The sequence below is a fragment of the Diospyros lotus genome, chromosome 8, assembly GCF_014633365.1.
Source record: "Diospyros lotus cultivar Yz01 chromosome 8, ASM1463336v1, whole genome shotgun sequence".
In the NCBI taxonomy this organism is placed as follows: Eukaryota; Viridiplantae; Streptophyta; class Magnoliopsida; order Ericales; family Ebenaceae; genus Diospyros; species Diospyros lotus.
In genome coordinates, this window is record NC_068345.1 from 7,669,046 (window position 1) to 7,690,891 (window position 21,846).

The window sequence follows — 21,846 nt, forward strand, 5'->3', positions numbered from 1 at the left end:
TACTTTTATACGAGTTTTTCAAATGAAAGAATAGACTGTGTTGTGACTTGCCCTTATTTCTATTTCATTTGATAATTGTTGTTGATCTTAAATCATTCTCGTGCTCTTACATTTTTTATTTTTAGAACATTATCGCATCTTCGCATTTCGGCGTTTGAATCTTTCTCACGCATTTGCTATGCTCATGGAAGAAGGCACTGATTGAATAAGGATTGTTGTTGACTCTCACGAAAATCTGATCGCCGAAGGGCCTGTCGCCGTAGCTTGGATCGGCTGAATCGCGGGCGAGAAGTTGAAAGGTTGCCGATGAATTTTCTTCTTCCCCATCTTCTCAATACTTTAAGCCCACAAAAGGTCACAGTGAGAGAAGGCCCTGATATGGCACATGAAAAGGGCGAGCTATATATATATATATGTTCCTGATTTGATCCATCCAAGTTTTTTAAGTCGGGGGATGGTAAATAGTTAATTTTAAGGATTTGCATAGCATTGCCCGAATTAGTAGTAAGTAGTATTAGTGAAGGTAACGAATGGTATTGTTAGTTCTCGTTTTGCAGTTCTTAATTTTCAAGGATTAATAGTAGTACTAGCATTAGTGAAGATAACAAATTGTGTTATTAGTTCTCTCTCTCTCTCTCTCTCATCGCCGGCGTCAATAGCGACGCTGGCGACCACCTCTACCGCCGCCATCTCCATCTGTCTCCTTTCTTCGCGAACTACCAGCCACCGCCACGGCGGAGATGCGGTGGGAGTGGCTCAAAGTTATGCTTTTCTGCTTAACTCACTCTTCTAAATGCTATCATAGTTAATGAGAGATTGTGGAATGGTCTTCTGCACAACCAACATGCAAGTAAATGAATGAGGTTACAACCACCTTAACACGATGTGCCAATTAATCGAAGTGGACAAAAAGGTTGTCTTTAGTGGACAAGGTTCCTTATTTTGTAAGGGTTGAGGGTAAGTCGTATTTTCACAATTCAGAATCCCTATTTTGTTGTTGTTACCAAAGGCTCGCCCTCCTTAAAAGCCTTATGCGTGTTTTTCCCTTCCCCCTTGTATTGTATGAGTTAGATGAATTTTTGCAAAAAATAAGAATGGTGCTACAGTTGATTTAAAATGTTTTATATCTTGAAATTGACTTTAAAATGTGTACTCGCCCTCCTTAAGAATGGTGCTATTTTGTTATTGTATTTATTTTTATATTTTTAAAAATAAAAAATTATAAAAAACTTAAAACAACAAAAAAATCATTTTGCCTATTTTCTTCACAAATAGGTTCAAAATTTACAAAACACAAAAAATGCTATAAACAAAAAGAAAAACCTTTTCAATAATTTTAAAACACACTCAAAATACAAAAATAAAAATAAAAATACGAAAATAACAACCTTACCCTCTGCTTAAATATCTAACAATCCTCTAATCAATATAACAATTAAAACAGGATCATGATAAAAACAAGGGAATAAGTTTTAACAAAAGCGATATTCACGGAGAAAATATCAGAGCCGAGCCCATAAATCGATAGCTTAAGTAAGACGACGTCGGCATTCAGAGCCTTTTTCTTTTCACCCCCAGCTTCCTCCACGGGAATTAAGCTTTATAGCATATATATATAACCTAATAATGTCTCCCTCCCTCCCTGGCTGGCTTCTTTTTCAATTATCTTACTTTTTGTTTATATATATATATATAGATATATAAAGTAAGAATGAAAAATAAAATAATAACAAAAACATTAAAATCATTACATACATGTATATTATTATATATAACTGATTTGCCAATTTGCAGATCTCCCTAATCCTAAATCCTGCTACACTGTCTGCTTCTTACTTTCTTGTATAATCTCTTTTTCTTCCAACTCATTTGATTCAGATTTTTGGGACTTGAAATTGCGTGAGAGTCGTTATAACATTTTTAGACTTTTTGAACGTTTTCCATAGATGGTGTCAATTATTATTATTATTATTATTAAAATATAATAATAAATTTATTTAATTAAAAATGTTATCACCAAACCTCTTGAATTTACAAGAAAGAAAATAATCAAAAGATGTAAAAAGATCCTCGTATAAATACTCTAATGTTTAAATCAGACATTAAAGATGATGAATACTATATTAAAACTAATATCAGAGATGCATTTTTTTAAAATGAACATCTATTTATTTATAGAAGGATATAGAATAATTTAAGTAGTCAAAAATTAAAATTCTTACAAATAATATATACCTTGACGTTTTAAAACATGTTAGGATTAAAACTGTTATATTTTGAAACTCATTAGGATTAAGATTTTGATGGATGATATTTGTCTCAATATTTTAATTTTTTTTAAAATTATAATTCTTTATGAATAATTATCTATCATTTTTTAAAAATATTTTAAAAAAATTTAAATGTCAAAATTATCTAATTTATGTATTGTGCGAGACCCTCTCCCCTCCTTGGAGGTTATGAAAAAATTTACACATTTTAACCTAAAGAATTATTTTGAACTTTTAAATTTTTTTGATCTTTCAACGAATTTTTTCCTATGACACAACATACTCAATTATTAATATATTTCTCTCAAACAAACTAAAACCCATTTCATCCAATGTTTATGATATTACTCGTCGGGTTTCCAAAACAATAATCATGCAAAATGAGTTGCATTAAAGCACATGTTCATGTTCTGTTTTATAAAATCATTAATTAGTGTATTGATTATTAAGTGTGATGAAGTAAGTCATTAATCTTCCGTTATCTCCACGGTCGATTGCCAACAATTTCAATTTGTGTGATTGTGATATGCATTGGTTCTATATATCAATCAACCACCTCCTTTTAACGCTAAAAAATGACAAGTTAAGTAACGTACCTACATAAGACACCACACCCACATAATAAAGGGGGAGACGGCACTACTAGTAATAGATAAAAACATACAAGTAACTTTAAACCAACAAATATCCTATAACTTACTAACCTGCTCTGCTGGCACATCTAAAACACTAATTTTACTAAGTCAAAACAATTAAAAAACCTAATAATGTTAAGAGAGTCTTTTATGTAGAGAATAATGAGATTTAATTTTATTAAATAGTTTGAATGGGTAATTTTATTCATGATATGTCTAATATGTCTTTATATTCTTTTTAGCAAGTTGCTACAACCAAACCAATACAAGAGCATATTTAACAAAACCAATACAAGAGCATCAGATTTGTTCTCCTGTCTATATTGGGTTTGCCCAGCGTGACCCCCTCTCTCATTTTACCCGCATCAGGCAAATGTTATGTAGCCTGACACGGGCAACATAACATTCTCGACAACTGTTTTGTAAGATGTGTGACTAGTGCTTGATAAAAGTTCAAACTTGGGTCACAAACAAAACCACTATAGCTATTCACCATTATACATAGAAAATAATTTTACAAATTCCATTCATGTATGGACATCACCAAATCCTAACAATAAGTTGAAAAAGAAACACAATTAGTTCTTTTTTAAAGTTTAATCGATGTGGGACTAAAAAGATGAAGAGCATAAATATAGATGAACCATAAACAATTAGTTCTTTTTTGAACAGAGAACTCATGATGCTCCTAATCTAATCAACTTTTTAACTAACACCATAGATGAAATTGAACTGGTAAAGCAGTCCAGTTCGATCCAGTTTCATAAAATCTGGAGCTGTTGAACCAATTCATGATTTGAAAGAACAATTCATGTTAATCCAATTATGTTTCAAAACTCAGACGCTAGCACTTGTATATTACTCTATCCTTCCAAATTGACTGCCAGCACAAATACCGTGCATGCCACAATGCCTATATATACCTAAAACAACAATATATCAAGCCTTAGTCTCACTATGCAGAGTCAGCTACATAAATTCTAATTATACAATCATTTCTATCTATGATCTTATTTTTTTGCAAGACCTTTATTCACATAGTTCCTATATGCCTAATTTACATATAATCATCTTGAATAGCTAATATACATAGAACCTTGGAATCGGTCCTTTAAACTTAATTACAGAAGATCACAAGGACAAAAGTGGGAACACCTTCAACATCATGATATATGAAACTTGATTCTAATATTAGCAAATTTAATTGTCTTAATTCAACTATGCAAGTTTGGAAAAAATAAATAATAGACAGTTCAAAGCAAAAGCAGGACAAGACAACACATCTCTAGCATTTCAAAATTCTCTTCTTACCAAATTGTTGCCAAACCCTTCCTTGACACAGAATAGGGTATCTGCCTGCCCTTTTCTGACCTTGCTACTTGATCACAACCCTTGTTTTTCCACCCGACTGCTAACCAATCCTTCCTTTTGACTTAAAGAGTTATGGACAGCTTTTGCTGCTGCTATAGCAGAATCCCCCCTCCTAATGACTCTTTCAAGTTCCCCAACCTTCTCTGATAGCAATCCAACATGAGAGCTGGTTGCCTGGATCAACTTGTTCGCAGTTTCCAGAGCAGTGCACAACTGAGACCCCAAGCCAAGAAAGACGGTCAGACTGTCAGAAGAAATTGAGAAGCAAACTTCTAAATATTTTTGGACAAAGATAATTGTGAAGTTCTGGACTATAAACACTCATTTAAGTGCATTTGCCACAGCATGATGAAGCTGTGTGTTAACACTGTCAAAAAGTCGTCACTAATTAACAATGGCCAAAGACCAGAAAACTTCAAGAGCTTCCAAAAGGATTTCTATTATTTTCAGAAGGAAGCAAACAAGTATTTATTTACAAAAGGTGGAACTGGAGAATGACAGATACGTTGTATCAGGCATGTATTTGACACAGAAAAGCCATATAGCTTTTCAAATAACATGTATCCTTAACAACAGATGGTACATCACCTCAAGTGTGAAAGCTGTCCACGAATGGTCTGTACCAGCAAGTGCCTCATTCAGCTGGTCATAGCTTTCCTGAAGCAAGAATGGAATTAGAAACAGCTATACACAAAAGAATGTTCATGAAGTCATGAAATTCAAATGGAAAGAGAACCAAATTAGTTATGCTATATCCATAAGGAGAGATAGGGACAGGACATCAGCAGAGGTGGAGCCTCATTGGGGGGAGTGAGAGCGGGGGTGGGGGGGCATGGCTGCCCCTACCTTTCAAGAATTTTCATATAGTCCCTCTTATCTTTGAAGAACTTTTCATATACCCTTCTACCTTTCAGAATATTTTATATACATTATGGTTTTCCATGTAACATTTAGAATTTATTTATAGTTTTTGTAAGGTTGGCCCCCCGAATATCATATACCAAGGAAAAAAATAAGTGCAATAGTTTTGTAAAGATAAAGAGCTACATATTTTTTTGTTTTTTGCCTTTGGCATTTATATTTTCTGCTAATGTATGTGAATACATATAATTATTTTAGTACATTTAACTCTTTGGCCCAGTGAAAATATGTCACGCTCTGCCCCTGGACATGGGGAATAAGTATTCTTCTTTCTTGATCAATCAATAGAGTTGTAAAACATTGCAATTCAGCCCAAACTGTCCTTCAGAGACAAAAACATCCTGATTCATGAATGTCATTAGAGAATTTGTTGCAAAGTTTAGGCATGAATTTGTTAGGCCCCCGGTTTTGCATACTTACTATAGGCGTCACAAGCATCCGAAGGGAGTTGAGGGTACAGCTGGAGGAAGCACCAATCAGCAGGTGCGCTAAGGGGTAGGATAGATATTTGGCTGGTTTGTGTAACAAACCAGCAGACACACCTGCATAACCAAATACGGTTATGCGGGAGAGAGAAGGGAATAACAGCTTATAAAAGGGGTAGGAAGAGAGTGAGAAATGTGTGAAGAATTTGGAGTGATTGTAGGAGAGTTCTGGGCCTCTCGAACGCCCAGTTGCTGCTGTTCTTACTTTCATTTTCTTGTAATTCCAATTCTGAAATACAATTCAATCTATTTCATCCATTGGAGATCCTTCCTATCGGTTGGATCACATCAGAATTCCACAATGTGACATTTGGTACATTCAAAATCTACATCTACCAATTCAACAGGTTCTACTCCTCTTCATGTTATGGAAATGAAATGCAGCAAAACTCTTTGGATATGAATACTATCATCTCCTGCATAATAAACGAATTATTCATGTTTGTTGTATGACATCACAATTGATTTACTTATTAAATTTAATAGGTCATAGACTCATAGTTATCTGTAAATAGAAGTGAGTTCATAAAGTATGCCTATGTATGCAGCAAGTGGGGCAAAGAGAATATTTGTCTAAGCATTAAGAAGGCACAATAATTGTGTTGAACAACAAAGCTCATCAATCATTTCCGGACACAAGTGGGAGGTGCTTGGAAACGTGTACTTTTCCTTTATTTAGTTTTTTTTTTTACAGCATCCTTGGACACATATCTGGTCACTTCAACAAATAAAACATGGTGCAAGTCAAAGAAACTAACCAGGTGAATCCTGGGATAAAAGAAAAATGTGTGGGCATAACTATTACTTCTTCCTCCTTTAGAATCTTTAACTTGGGAACTCTAAAACCCAGAAATCATGAATTTTTTATTGCATAGAGTTTTGTAAAATACACATAAGAAGAGTCTTTATTCACAATTTTTTTCAAGTATGAGCACAGAAGATAAATTTTTATTATGACTTATCCCATTTTATGTAAATGTAATATTAACACGAAAATATGAAGAAATACTCATCATTTTCATGTAAACTGTTGAAGCATTTGCCTTAGATTAGCATTAAGACTCGGGAGAGAAGAGAATCATAGAAGCATTTGAATGTAACAAGGGTCTCTAGAAGACCGTTACTTGTATGTATCAATTGTAACGGTAACCGTCACATGTTTTAAACGGCTACCGGTTCCTTGTAAAGTCCGCCCTTCATGGATTATAAATAGGGGGTCGGGGGTCTCATTTGAGACACACTGTTTTTCATTCTATCTTGAAAGAGAAAGAGTATGTACTGTATGTGTGAGAGAAAAGTGTGTATAGCTTTGTAATCTCCTAAAGAGACAGCTTGTGTATAGGGTTGTGAGTGGAAAGAGTGCAGTGCATGTAATCTGTCAATTGAGTTTCAAGATAGTGAAGAGAAAGGATCCAAACAGTCTGGACGTAGGTTCTCCTAACCGGAGATCCGAACCAGGATAAATCCCAGCCTCTTGGTGTATGTGTGTGTGTGTTTTCTTATTTTTCCAGTCCTTATTCGTGTTCTAATGTTCATCAATTACGTGTGAGGTATATTTCCTTTCTTGAGGGTTGAGTGTTAGATGTTTTGAAGCAGAAATTGGGATAACAATCTGGTATTAGAGCTTACGCCCTCATCATTCAAGAATTCAAGAAACTCAAGGGAAGAGACTCGATATAGGCAGACGATCATGGCTTCATCCTTATCCATCCCAAGACACAATATTGAGAAGTTTGATAGGAAAAATGATTTTGGCCTCTAGAAGATGAAGATGAGTGCCTTCCTCGAAAATCTTGGCCTTGAGGAGGCATTGGAAGGAGAAGCCAAGATGCCAAAGACCTACACGGAAGAACAGAAGAAGGAGATAGTCAAGAAGGCGTTCAACACACTAATCCTAAGCCTCGGAGACAAGGTGCTAAGGGAGGTGTCCAAGATGAAGTCTATTGCTGAAATTTGGCTCAAACTGGAGAGCGTCTACATGACAAAGTCACTTTTTACTTTCAAAATGCATGATAATCAAAAACTTCAAGATCACATAGATGAGTTTAATAAACTCTGTCTAGATCTTGAAAATATAGACGTTAAGTATGACGATGAGGATAAGGCTCTAGTCTTGCTCCATTCTTTACCTAGATCATATGAGACCTTTGTTGATATATTAAAACATGGTAGAGGTACCCTATCACTAGAGGATGTAGTAGGGGCCCTAAATTATAAGGAATTGCAAAATAAAGTGGAAGGAAAATCCTCCCTAGGAGATGCCCTAACTGTTAGATTTAGAAGCTTTAAGAGAGACCCTAGGGGAAGGGGTAAATCTTGATCTAGGTCAAGAACAACAAAGAACCCTATAAAATGCTACTATTTTCATGAAGAGGGCCATATTAAAAGAAACTGCCCCAAGAAAAAGGATCTTCATGAAAAGGGAAATGCTGATGGTGGAATAAATGTATGTGAATTTGGGTACAACAGTGCTGATGCACTAGTTGTTTCAGACAGAGCCGAGAGTAATGATTGGGTAATGGACTCTGGCTGGTTATACCATATGATTCATAAGAAACACTAGCTGCAAAACTATCAGGAGATAAATGGGGGAAAGGTCTTGCTAGGAAATGACCATGAATGCAAAGTATTAGGAATTGGTGATAAAGGCTGAAAATGTATGATGATCATATAGAACCCTTACTGCAGTGAGGCATGTCCTAGAACTCAAGAGAAACTTAATTTCTTTTGGTGAATTGGACCAGAATATTTTAACTTTAAGGGTGAGGGTGGAGTCTTGAAAATCATCAAAGGATCCCTAATATGCGCGAGGGTAGTGCTGCAGAATGGTATATACATTCTGCAAGCAAACACCTTGAGTGGGGAAGCTGTTGTGGCAAGCAGCAATGCCCAAATGCAGGCAAGGTTGCGGCATCTAAGGATGTCACATATCAGTGAGCAAGGGTTCAAGGAACTTGCCAAGCAAGGTATTTTAGGTCATGAACAGGTTGCAGGACTCAATAAATATGAGTCCTCCATCTATGGCAAAGCAATTAAAGTAAAGTTTAGCAAAACAACAATCCATTCCTCTAAATCACCATTAGACTACATTCACTCGGATTTGTGGGGACCAGCTCAATCTCTAACCCATGGAGGCTCTAAGTATTTTCTATCCATCTTTGATGACTACTCTAGAATGTTATGGGTTTATGTCTTAAAATCAAAGGATCATACCTTTGAGGCTTTTAGGACATGGAAGAAGATGGTAGAAAATCAAAAGGGGAGGTCTATCAAAGCCATTAGAACAGATAATGGGCCTGAATTCTGCAATAAAGAGTTCACTCAAATGTGCAAAGACAATGGGATTATTCGACACTTAACTACCCCGGGTAACCCTAAACAAAATGAATTGGCAGAAAGAATGAATAGAACTTTATTAAAAAGAGTGAGATGCATGTTTTTCCATGCGAACTTGCCCAAATCATTCTGGGGAGAGGCAATATCAACTACAGTTCATGTGATAAATAGATCACCATCAACTGCAATTGAATTTCAAACCCCCTATGAACGATGGATAGAGCATAAGCCAAGTCTAGACCATCTTAGGGTAATTGGGTGCTTAGCCTATGCTCATGTGAAGCAAGGCAAGCTGGAACCTCAGGCTAAAGAAATGCCTATTCATAAGATACCCCATTGGAGTAAAAGGGTATAAATTATGGAACCTTGAGACTGAAGGTCCAAGAACAATTATCTCAAGAGATGTCACATTTGATGAAGAATCCACATCTAAGACAGTCAATGTAGAGGACCAGTAAGACATAGAGAGAATACCTAAACTTATAGAGGTGTGTTGGACGAAATAAGGAAGATTCGAAAGTTAAATCAAGAAGATTCAAAAGTTAAAATAAAGGAATTATCTTTGTAGATTATTATTGTATTTCAAGTTTATATTTTAAGTTTGAGATTTGTATTTTAAGTTTGATTTATTCCTAGTCTTTAGGAGATAAAGTATTCCAAATCTTATCCTAAAATATAGGAGATAAGATAAGGAACTCATGTGTATATATGCAGCTGTATTTTCCAAGGATTATTCAATCAAGCATCTTTAGTTTCTGCTTGTTTCATGGTATCGGAGCTTAGGCTCGATAGAAAAATCCTGAAACTTCCGTTGTTCTTCTCCTTCCTTTGAAATCATGGCCTTCGATCACCAAAACCCTACCCTAATTGAAGTTTCCGCCAAAAGCTCTCCAAATCCTCTTCCTTCTCCGATTCCATCCCTTTCTTCCCAGAATTTGTCAGCCAATCCAATTGATAATCATCCCCTTCAAATTACTCATCACAAGTTGAATGGTGATAATTTTAGGGAGTGGTTTCAGTCCGTGTTATTGGTGATCAAAGGGAAAGGAAAATTCGGCTACCTCACAAGGGATATTCCTGCTCCTCCAACCAATTTAGCCACCTATGGTACTTGGGAAGCAGAAAACACAACCATAATGGCATGGTTGATTAATTCAATGGAGCCTAGACTTGGGAGGACTTATCCATTTCACAAAACCGCCAAGGAGATTTGGGATTCGGTCTAGGAGATGTATTCCGACCTAGAGAACTCCTCTCAAAGTTTTGAAATAAGATTAGCCATCAAAACCACAAGGCAAGGTAACATGAGTGTGACTGATTATTTTAATGTATTGGTTGAGTTATGGCATGAAATGGATTTATTTCACACTATAGATTGGGAATGTAAGGTTGATAGCAACAGGTATTATAAGATGATTGAAAATGACAGAATATTTGATTTCCTTCATGGATTAAATTCTGATTTGGATGAAGTAAGAGGCTGGATTTTAGGGACAAAACCTCTACCATCTCTTAGGGAAGTTTTTGACGAGGTAAGAAGGGAAGAGAGTCAAAGGAAGGTAATGCTGCATCAACCTAATGATCTAAGTATTACTAACCAGAATTCTTCTGCTCTAGTAGCTATTAGAAAGGGAGAAAATTTCTTAAAAGGATCAGGGAAGGAAAAACGATGGTGTGATCACTGTAAAAGGCCATATCACACCAAAGACACCTGCTGGAAGATACATGGCAAACCTGCCAACTAGAAGCCGAGAAACAAACGAGAAAATTTCCAATCAGCCTATGTTGTCGAGGCACCTAGTGAAGAAGGAAATAAGACAGATTTAAATTTGTCAAAGGAGCAAATTCAGACTCTGTATCGGCTGCTAGATCAAGGTACCAGTGCTGATAATTCCTCTACACATCAGCCCACTGCTTCCATGGCCTTGCAAGGTAATTCCTATCTTTCTTTGATGTCACAAAGACTTCCTAAGGATACTTGGACAATAGATACAATGGCATCCGATCATATGTCATGTTCTACAAGGTATATAACAGAATATATTCCTTGTAAAAATTCAGTTGATATTTCAATGGCTGATAGTGCAATATCCCCTTTTGTGGGTCGTGGAAATGTTTGTATCTTGAATCTAAAACTAAAATCAGTGTTATATGTGCTTGGGTTAAATTATAATCTCTTATCAGTGAGTAGGATTACTAAAAATATGAATTGTAGAGTGATATTTCTTCCATCTTGCTGTATATTTCAGGACCAAGCATCGGGGAGGATGATTGGCAGTGCTGAAGCAAAAGATGGACTCTACAGGTTGACGAAGAATACTACAAACTCATCTCCTTTCAATAAAACAGTCCTAACTGTTACCACAAAGGCCAAAGTTATGTTATGGCACAAATGGTTAGGACACCCTAGCTTTCCGTATCTTAGATCTTTGTATCCTAAATTTTTTATTAATAAAGATCAGTGTTTTTCTTGTGAACAATGCACTCTTGCAAAACAATCAAGAGCCCATCATCCCACTCAATCTTATAAGCCTTCCACACCATTTCACTTAATCCATAGTGACATTTGGGGACTTCAAAACATCCTAATCTTTCAGGTTCAAGGTGGTTTATCACTTTTATTGACGAGCATTCTAGGGCATGTTGGGTATATCTTATGAAAGATAAATCAGAAGCAAGTGGCATATTCCAAAGATTTCACAAATTTATTTTGAATATGTTTCAAACCTCTATCCATATTCTTCGAACTAACAATGGTCGTGAATTTTTTTCCCATGACTTGACCAACTACTTACTTGAACATGGTATTGTGCATCAAAGTTCTTGTCCTTACACACCATAACAAAATGGTGTGGCCGAATGGAAAAATTGACATCTTTTAGAAGTGGAAAGAGCTATGATGTTTACTACTCATGTGCCGCATTCATATTGGGGAGAGGCCATTCTTACGGCTGCATATTTGATAAACCGTCTCCCTTCCAAAACACTCAAATTCCAAACCCCTCTTGAAACCCTTTGTGGCTCTCATCCAAATGCATCTTTCTTTCCTTCCCTTGAGCCTAGAGTTTTCGAGTGTGTTGTGTATGTTCACAACCACAATGTGTCTCGAACAAAGTTCGATCCAAAAGCCCTCAAGTGTATTTTTATTGGCTACCCTCCTTCACAAAAGGGATATAAATGTTATTGTCCAATTAGTAAACGAATCTATATCTCCTCTGATGTTACCTTTTATGAGGATCTTTCCTATTATCCAAACACTGATTCTCCTCTACTTCCTACACCAACACCATTTCTTTTACCTCTACCAGCATCTTCTCAAGGGGGAGAATTAATTCCTGATAATATGCTAGCAGATTTTGAGCCTTCTGTTCCACAACCAAGCCCAAAAAATGTGCAGCTTATTTCTCCTCAATCTCTAGAAAAAAAACCTACCAGTCCTCCCTAGTTTGTGTATTCTCGAAGACCTAAAGGTTCATCTGAAGCCCAGCAGGGTCAATCATCTTCTCTTGATGATGGTCTATCAGAGGACAATAAAGCAGATGCTGATGTAATAGGGAATGAGACTGCATCAATGGAAGAAACCGAGAATCAACCAAAAATTAACAGCAGTGATATTTCAGATGATGGGCTAGATTGGGCAGTTCCTATAGCTCTTCGAAAGGGTGAAAGATCATGTGTTAAATATCCAAAGTATCCTCTGTCCAATTACTTAACCTATGCAAAACTATCTCCTCAACTTAAAGTATTTATTGCAAGACTTGACAGTACTGAAATCCCTAAAAATATTCAAGGAGCAATGGAAGATTCAAATTGGAAGGCAACTGTTATGGAGGAAATGAAGGCCTTAATTGCAAACCATACTTGGGATCTTGTTGAATTAGCTCCAGATAAGATGGTTGTGGGATGCAAATGGGTGTTTATCATTAAGCATAAGGCAAATGATAGTATTGAGAGGTATAAGGCTAGGTTGTTGGCACAAGAGTTTACACAAACCCATAGGATTGACTATGAAGAGACCTTCGCCCCGGTTGCTAAACTCAACTCTATTCGGGTAATACTCTCAATTGCTGTTAATTTGGATTGACCTTTGTATCAGTTTGACATAAAAAATGCATTTCTTAATGGGAACTTAGATGAGGAGATCTACATGAAAATTTCACCAGGCTTTGAAGATGAAATGGGCTACGGAAGAAAGGTTTGTAAACTGAAAAAATCATTATATGGATTGAAGCAGTCACCTAGAGCATGGTTCAAGAAATTCAGTCTTACCTTAATCCGGCTTGAGTATAAACAAGGACAGGCTAATCATACTTTGTTTATCAAAGTCACCAAAAGTGGAAGAAAATCTATACTAATTGTCTATGTTGATGATATCATTGTAACAGGTGATGATGAGGAAAATATCAAAATACTAAAGGAGCAATTGAGATCCGAGTTTGAAGTGAAAGACCTTGGCCTTATGAGGTACTTCCTAGGAATGGAGGTAGCTAGAAGCAAGGAAGGTTTGTTTATTTCTCAAAGGAAATATACCATGGATTTACTCAAAGATATAGGGATGTTAACCTGTAAGGCAGCTGGAACTCCATTAGACAAAGGCTAGAAATTTGAGGTAATGGATGATGATATCCCGATTGAAAGAGAGAGATACCAAAGGCTAGTGGGAAGGTTGATCTATTTGTCCCTTACCAAGCCAGACGTAACATATGCAGTAAGCAAGATCAGTCAATACATGCATGCACCTACAAAGAAGCATATGAATGTTGTATTTCATGTGCTTAGATATTTGAAAGGGACACCTAGAAAAGGGTTGATGCTTAAAAAGACCAAAGAAAGAGGAATTGAAGGTTTTTTTGATGCAGATTGGGCAGGCTCCATTGAGGACAACAAGTCAACAACTGGTTATTGCACCAAAGTATGGGGAAATACTGTGACTTGGAGAAGTAAAAAACAATCAGTGGTGGCTCGTAGCAGTGTTGAGGAAGAGTTCCGAGTAATAGCACAAGGAATTTGTGAAGTAATTTGGCTGGAAAGGTTAATGGAGGACCTAAAAATACCTTTAACTCAACCTACAAAGGTAAACAGTGACAATAAGTCTGCTATTAGTATAGTGAAAAATCCTATCCAACATGATTGTATGAAGCATGTTAGGATAGACAGGAGTTTTATAAAACAAGAAGTTGAGGAAGGAAAGATAATTCTATCCTATATTCGAACCACTAATCAAATTGCGGATGTGTTCACAAAAGCTATGGTAAGGCCAGGTTTTGAATCTCTAATAGCCAAGCTTGGAATGACTTCTATCTATTCCTAAGCTTGAGGGGGAGTGTTGGACGAAATAAGGAAGATTTGAAAGTTAAATCAAAAAGATTCAAAAGTTAAAATAAAGGAATTATCCTTGTAGATTATTATTGTATTTCAAGTTTATATTTTAAGTTTGAAATTTGTATTTTAAGTTTGATTTATTCCTAGTCTTTAGGAGATAAAGTATTCCAAATCTTATCCTAAAATATAGGAGATAAGATAAGGAACTCATGTGTATATATGCAACTGTATTTTCCAAGGATTATTCAATCAAGCATCTTTAGTTTCTGCTTGTTTCAAGGTGGAAGTTCAAGGCATAGTACCTGAAAATAGTCAAGAAGAACCTCATGAACAAGACTCTGCTCAATATGAGGAGGGTGAGGAAGAGAGTGATGGTGACTCCAGTCAAGATGATCAACTAGATACCTCTAGGTATAATGTGGCTAGGGATAGACAACGTAGGAGTTGAAAGCCACCTCAGAGATACGGCTTCTCAGACCCAATGTCCTATGCCCTAACAACTGCAGTAGAAGTGGTAGGAGAAGAGCCTCTTACCTATGAAGAGGCAGTGACATCTAGAGATTCTGAAAAATGGAAAGAAGATATGAAATTAGAACTTGAGTCCCTTAAAAAGAACCAAACCTGGATACTGGTTGATAGGCCACAAGGTTAGCGAGTAGTAGGCAGTAAGTGGCTTTATAAAATAAAAGAAGGGGCTAGAAATAACCCTAAACCTAGATATAAGGCTAGATTGGTGGCTAGGGGTTTACTCAAGTTCTGGGTATAGACTTTAATGAGGTTTTCTCACTTGTTGTGAGACACACCTTAATTCGAATGTTACTAGCCATAACAACCCACTTAAACCTAAAATTAGAACAAATGGATGTAACCACAGCCTTCCTTCATGGATATCTAGATAAGAGGATATTAATGGAACAACCTAAAGGCTTTGAGTCAAGAGGAAAGGTGGAGAAGGTATGCTTGCTTAAGAAATCCCTTTATGGACACAAGCAATCTCCAAGACAATGATATAGGAAATTTGACACGGTTATGCTAAACTAAGGGTATCTTAGGAGTTCCTATGATTGTTGTGTTTATTTTAAACATATCACACCTAGCATTTCAATCTATTTACTTCTCTATGTGGATGACATGGTCATAGAAAGTCAATCCGAGCAAGAGATTCAGCAACTAAAGCTTAAACTAAAGTTAGAATTTGAGATGAAGGAGCTAGGGGAAGCAAAGAAAATTCTAGGGATTGAAATCACTAGAAATAAACAGCAAAGAAAGTTATACCTATCTCAGAAATGCTATCTAAAAAAGCTAATAAAAAGGTTTGGAATGGCAAAAGCTAAGGCAGTGAATATGCCATTTGCCTCTCATTTTAAATTATCCTTGGATCAATCTCCCAATGATGAAGAGAGTATGAAGAAAATGGACATTATTCCCTTCTCTAGTGCTGTGGGAATTTAATGTATAGCATGGTGTGCACAAGGCTTGATCCAACTCATGCAATGAATGTAGTGAGCAGATTCGTGGCAAATCTAGGTAAAAAACACTGGAATGCTATTAAGTAGGTGTTTAGGTATCTAAGAGGCACATATAACACTGTTTTGTCTTATGGTGGAGCTAATATGGGAGAACCAGAAGGCATTCTAGGGTATTCGGATGCAGATTATGCTACTAATTTGGATAAGAGAAGATCCACAACCAGGTATGTATTTAAGTTGTGGAATTCTACAATCAGTTGGAAATCAAGCTTCCAACATGTGGTGGCTTTATTTATAACTGAGACAAAATACATAGCGATATTGAAAGCTATAAAAGAGGCTATGTGGCTAAAGGGTTTAGCTAGTGAACTCTTAGGGACAGATGTGGATGCCACTTTAATGTGTGATAGTCAAAGTGTCATCCATTTGTCAAAGAACCAGACACACCATGAAATGACAAAGCATATAGATGTGCGACACTGCTTTATTAGAGAAATAATTGAAAAATAAGATGTAAAACTAACTAAAGTTGCACGTGATGAGAATGTGGCTGACATGTTCACAAAGGTTGTATCTATTGCAAAGCTAAAGCATTGCATGAAGATACAGCAGGTGGTTCAAGATGTTGAGTAAAAAAGAGCATGGCAATACGCAAGGGTGTAGGTATCTGTCTAGAGGAAGCCTAATCTAATTCAAATGGGTGAAGAATTTGTTAAAGCATTTGCCTTAGATTAGCATTAAGACTCGAGAGAGAAGAGAATCAGAGAAGCATTCGAATGTAACAAGGGTTTCTAGAAGACGATTAGTCGTATGTATCAGTTGTAACGGTAACCGTCACATGTTTTAAACGGCTATTGATTCCTTGAAAAGTCAGCCCTTTATGGATTATAAATAGGGAGTCGGGGGGGGGGGGGGGGGGGGGGGGGGTCTCATTTGAGACACTGTTTTTCATTCTATCTTGAGAGAGAAGAGTATGTACTATATGTGTGAGAGAAAAATGTGTATAGCTTTGTAATCTCCTAAAGAGACAGCTTGTGTATAAGGCTGTGAGTGGAAAGAGTGCAGTGCATATAATTTGTCAATTGAGTTTCAAGATAGTGAAGAGAAAGGATCCAAACAATCTGGAAGCAGGTTCTCCTAATTGGAGATCCAAACTAGGATAAATCCTAGCCTCTTGGTGTGTGTGCGTGTGTTCTTATTTTTCCAATCCTTATTCTTGTTCTAGTGTTCATCAATTACGCGTGAGGTATATTTCCTTTCTTGAGGCTTGAGTGTTAGATATTTTGAAGCGGAAATTGGGATAACATAAACAAATAAAATCAATATTGATTTATTGTTCGAGCCTCTGTCTTTTACAGTTACAACATTGAATTTATTTCAATGTCATTATCATGCTATACTGTTTTATTTTTCAAAGGAAAAAAAATATTGTACTATACTTTTTCTCTTTAAAATGTTAGGGAGAAAAATAACAAGCTTTTTTCTTGTCTAAATATTAGAATGAGTAGACCATTATAGAAAATTAAGGATGCATTCTCTTTGTTGTTTTTAGGTCATTTTCAATTTTCTAAAACACTCAAAATGCATTAACTTTGCTATTTTTAAAAACGTATTCTCGAAAACAATTTTTTTTTTTGTAAAGGAAACCTTTGTTTTGGTTGTTTTCAGCCAAAGCAACCAAAACGTTGTCACAGGCTGCAACCAAGATGCCCAATTTAATTTCTTTTTTATCTTCCTGTCATTTTTATTTCATTTTACTGCTGATATTTCTTACTATTATAATTTTTGTTATTTCATTTCCTAGCTGTAATTCTAATTCTGTTATCAGATTGTTAGCCTAGGGGGGCCCCATGGGTGAGGGCCAGAATAGGACAAAAGCGGTTGTTATAACCGCCTGAAGGGTATGATCTGCTGCGGCAGCCCCCTTGCTGAGAGTGTATATACTCTCCAAGGCACTCTTGGATAGGATTATCGATTATCTGAAACAACAATCAGAATTCTCTCACAATTTCTCCCAGTTCTTTTCTCTTCCTCTGTTCTCTTTCTCCCTATTCTTCTCTAAATTTCCCTTGATCTTTCTCTGTTGGTATTATCTGGTTCTCACCAAATCAGAAAAGTAATTATTGTCACCGCCCAGCAGTAACAAACGCGCCACATTTTCCAGCTTCTGTGACGGCTTCTCTTCTTCCTTCTTTTCTTTCTTCTTCCCCTTCTTGCACGTAGTTGAACGCAACGACCATCAACAGGAGCAGATCCGGTGGCGGCCACATCCCCCCCCCCCCCCCCCAACAGCCATCAACAACCACCAGATCCGGTGATGGCCAAACACGGGGCAGGATGAATTGGCCGGAGAAAAACCAGCAGCAACAGTAGCGACCAGCGAAGGCGGCGGCAACAATGAGCAGTGGCAGCAGCAACTGTGGCGAGGATGAGCAGCGGCAGCGGCGTGGGTTTCTTCATGACCGATGATTGCTTTGTGGTTTCTTCATGGCTTTCTTTTGAATTTTGGATTGGAATCTCCAGAAAGTAGAGACCAAATTTCCAGAAGTGGGTTTGTGGAATTTTGATATTTTATTTATTTATCAATGTATTGGATGATTGATACTGTGTATTTAGTTTTTTCTTTGTACATTTAATTATTGATTTTGTGTATGTGCGTATTTAATTATTTTGTTTATGCGTGTATCTAATTATTTTGTATATTTGATTATTAATTTTGTGTATGTGTAAAAATTATAGATAAGATAAAATAAATAGAACTAAAATTTATTAAGATAAATAAATGAAATAGTGAGTGAAATAGAAAGGAGAATAGGGAGCGTAGTTGAAGCACACATAGTTTTCAAAACAAGTTAACAATATAGCGTGAATTGTGTATAATATAATAGGGAGTGAGATATGGAAGTGGGTTGGAGATGGCTTCAGTGGTTCTTTTTTTGAATATCATGTCAATATTTTCTATGCTTCTTGTTATGTAATAGGTTAATGTTGAATTTTTGTTTATTGTTTATCTTTCACATTTTTTCATTCTCATTGAGTTTATTTTCAATTTTTATTTCTATATTTCTTATTTTTTTGCCAAAGTTAATTTATTTCTTGTTTGTATTTTATTTTTGTAACGGGAAAAAAATATTGTAAAATTTACCAACTTCAAAATGTATATATTACTTAATAATATACTAGTATTAAACTGTTCCAATTTATTGAATAATTAAATTCATTAAATAAAATATCACAAAATATTTTTTTTTAAAATTCCAAAGTAAATGCGTTTTCCAGTTTTCTGTTTTAAAAAATAGTTTTTTAGAATGATAAATAGAATGCATTTTCAATTTTCTAAAAACAGACTACCAAAACAGAAAACTGAAAATGAATTCAAAACTCAAAATTGAAAATTGAATCTCAAAGAGAACGCAGTCTTAAGTGTTTCAGAACATGGATTGTGACAAATAATGTTTACTGGTGATCCTGCATTGACAAGCCAATCAAGATTACCTTAGCCCAAAAGTATATGTTGAAGTTTGCCTAGAGTTTTTTTGATGCGGTAGAAGATCAGTAACGTTGAAGTCTATCGGCTGGAAGTTTTAGTTCAATTAGGGCTTTTAAATATAAGTGTAATTACTTTGTAATTTTGAGGGCCTAATTGTAATTTCCCATAGTAGTTAGTTATCTTGGGAATCTCGTCATTTTCTATTTATAGGAGGGTGAGGTAGGCAGTCGGTTTACTGATAAGAGAGAGCTTCTGTTTTGTCTATGTTCGAGTGAGGAGTTACGTTCTTGAGAAAGAGAGAAGCAGTTCAATCTTGTTCATTTCTTGGGAGAATGTGTACTTGTACTCGGGGAGATAGATGAGTGTTTAGAAGCTTGGTGTACTAATCTTTGTCATCCTAATAAAGGCTGTTTGGAGTGGGTGTTGATTGCTGGATGTAGGTTTGCCTAAAGGCATTCCGAACCAGGGTATATCTTGTCTCTTCTGGTTTTGTTTTTATTTTTTCTAATTCTGTTTCATTGCTGGTTTGTGTGGTTTTCTGTTTTCTACGAGTTTCATTGAAATTGCAAAGGGAGTTCTCTTTGGTTGGCTTCGGTTTATCAGTCCTAAATATCAACAGTATAACACTCTCCAACCAAAAATAAAGACAACGCCTATCATCTAGAACAAATCCACCTTTTCTTAATAGCTTCTTGCTCCCATAGTGTAGTCTCATGCACAACATATACCTCAAATTAAGGTGCCCATCATACTCTTCAAACACGTTTGACTTTTTTGGACAAGCAAAACACAATCTTCAAAACATATAATTACTACTCTTTTCCAGCAGATCCTCCACATATAAGTGAAGCCTAATTGAATTTACCACGTATAGGAATCTCCAAGATAAATCATAAAAGAATGGGATTTAGGCTTGGTAGTTGTGGACTCATAAAAGAATGGGAACACAGAATAATTGATGAACCAAACGTCAATCAACCAAAACACTCCTCTCAATCTACTCTAAGGAGATTCCACCTCTGAAACTTTCTAGAGCTTTTAGCCAGAAGACGAGAGACCAAGATCCAAGCAAACCCAGCGGAGTAACTTATTGAATGATCAATTTTCAGAGCCAATAAATTAACATGAATCAATTGTTCATCAGCAGTCAGCCCTTGTCTATTTACTCTAGTGATGGATGGGCTCACTAAGGATATCTAAAAACAAGTTCCTTGGTGTATGCTATTTGCATATGTCATTGTTTTGGCAGATGAAACAAAAGAAGGCATGAATGCTCAGCTCTAGATATAGATATGAAGGAACAACATAAAATTCAAAAGTATAGCTGATTAAGAATTAAAGATCAAGTAATTCTAAGAGAAGATCAATTCAAATATCTTTGATCAATTGTCCAAAAGACGAGGTGATTATTGGAGATATTATTCATAGAAATCAAGGTGGTTAAACAACGAAGTATTTTTAGCATTTTATACAATGGCAAAATCCCATTAAATCCAAAAGAGAAGTTTTATTTGACAGTTATATGATCAATTTTGTATAGCCCAGGATATTGGGCAATAAAGCACTGCATTACAAAAATATGATTGAAACTGAAATGAGGATATTATAGTGGATGTGCGGCCACATAATAAAACAAAAAATTAGAAATGATATTATCTTGCAGATTAAAGTGGCTCCCATAATAAGAAGCATAAGATATGATTAAGATGATTTGGTCATGTGCCTACTCCTCCATAAAAGTGATAGAAGAAGACTAAGAAAAAACTTGGTGAAAAGCTCTTAGGTAGACAAAAGTTATAATGACCTTACGGCTGTAAATATAGATCTAACTGGTAAGCTAGAATTTATGTACCCAACACCAATTACGGAAATAAAGGCTTAATATGTTGTTGTTATAATTATTCATTAGCAATTAATTATCCATCAGCAGCAATTAGAAGTCGAATATCAGAAATAAGCCAATAGATTCAATCGTGCGTACCATTAGAAATCCGATAAAGCCAACCATATTAGAATTCGTCCTCCAAGATTAAAGCCTTATTTCATCGGCATGTTTGAGTATACCAAACCAAACACTAGGGTAGCATAACTTCTATTTTTCTATTCTTTTCTGTTCGTTTGTTTTACCCTTTCTGATTTGCTTTCTGTGCGTTCATTGGTTTAGTGCATCAAATTCAAGACCATTTACGCGTAAAATTCCTATGTACGAACCGAGACCTAAAACAAGAGCAGGCATATTTTAGAAAAGACAAAATTCACAAGGAAAAGCTTCAAAATTAACGAAGCGAAGTGAGGAACCAGGAAGTGTTTGATGAGATCAGAGGGCTGGAGATAGAGATCGGAATTGGAAGACGACGGTGCCGGTGGTGAAGGCTTAAGGACGTCACCAGCATCGTTGCCTTCTCCGACGTCGCTGAGCAGATCCCCAATGCATAATAAAGGGCCCCCAATTCCCTTCATATCTCTCAACTGCAAAAAATGGATTTCTCATGGCCGAATATTAAATGGGTTTATTAAATACATATAATTTTGAATATTCAAAACAAA

At 36.0% G+C, this 21,846-nt stretch overlaps 1 protein-coding gene across 1 annotated transcript; it reads right to left on the reverse strand.

Moving 5' to 3' along the window:
- Window positions 1-4,043: 4,043 nt before the first annotated feature.
- Window positions 4,044-21,789, reverse strand: LOC127807435 (uncharacterized). Its single transcript, XM_052345272.1, has 3 exons — window positions 21,598-21,789; window positions 4,865-4,933; window positions 4,044-4,489 (listed from the first exon to the last, which is right to left on the reverse strand). The coding sequence occupies exons 1-3, from the start codon at window positions 21,757-21,759 to the stop codon at window positions 4,289-4,291; spliced, it is 432 nt and encodes a 143-aa protein (XP_052201232.1). The 5' UTR covers window positions 21,760-21,789; the 3' UTR covers window positions 4,044-4,288.
- Window positions 21,790-21,846: the final 57 nt, after the last annotated feature.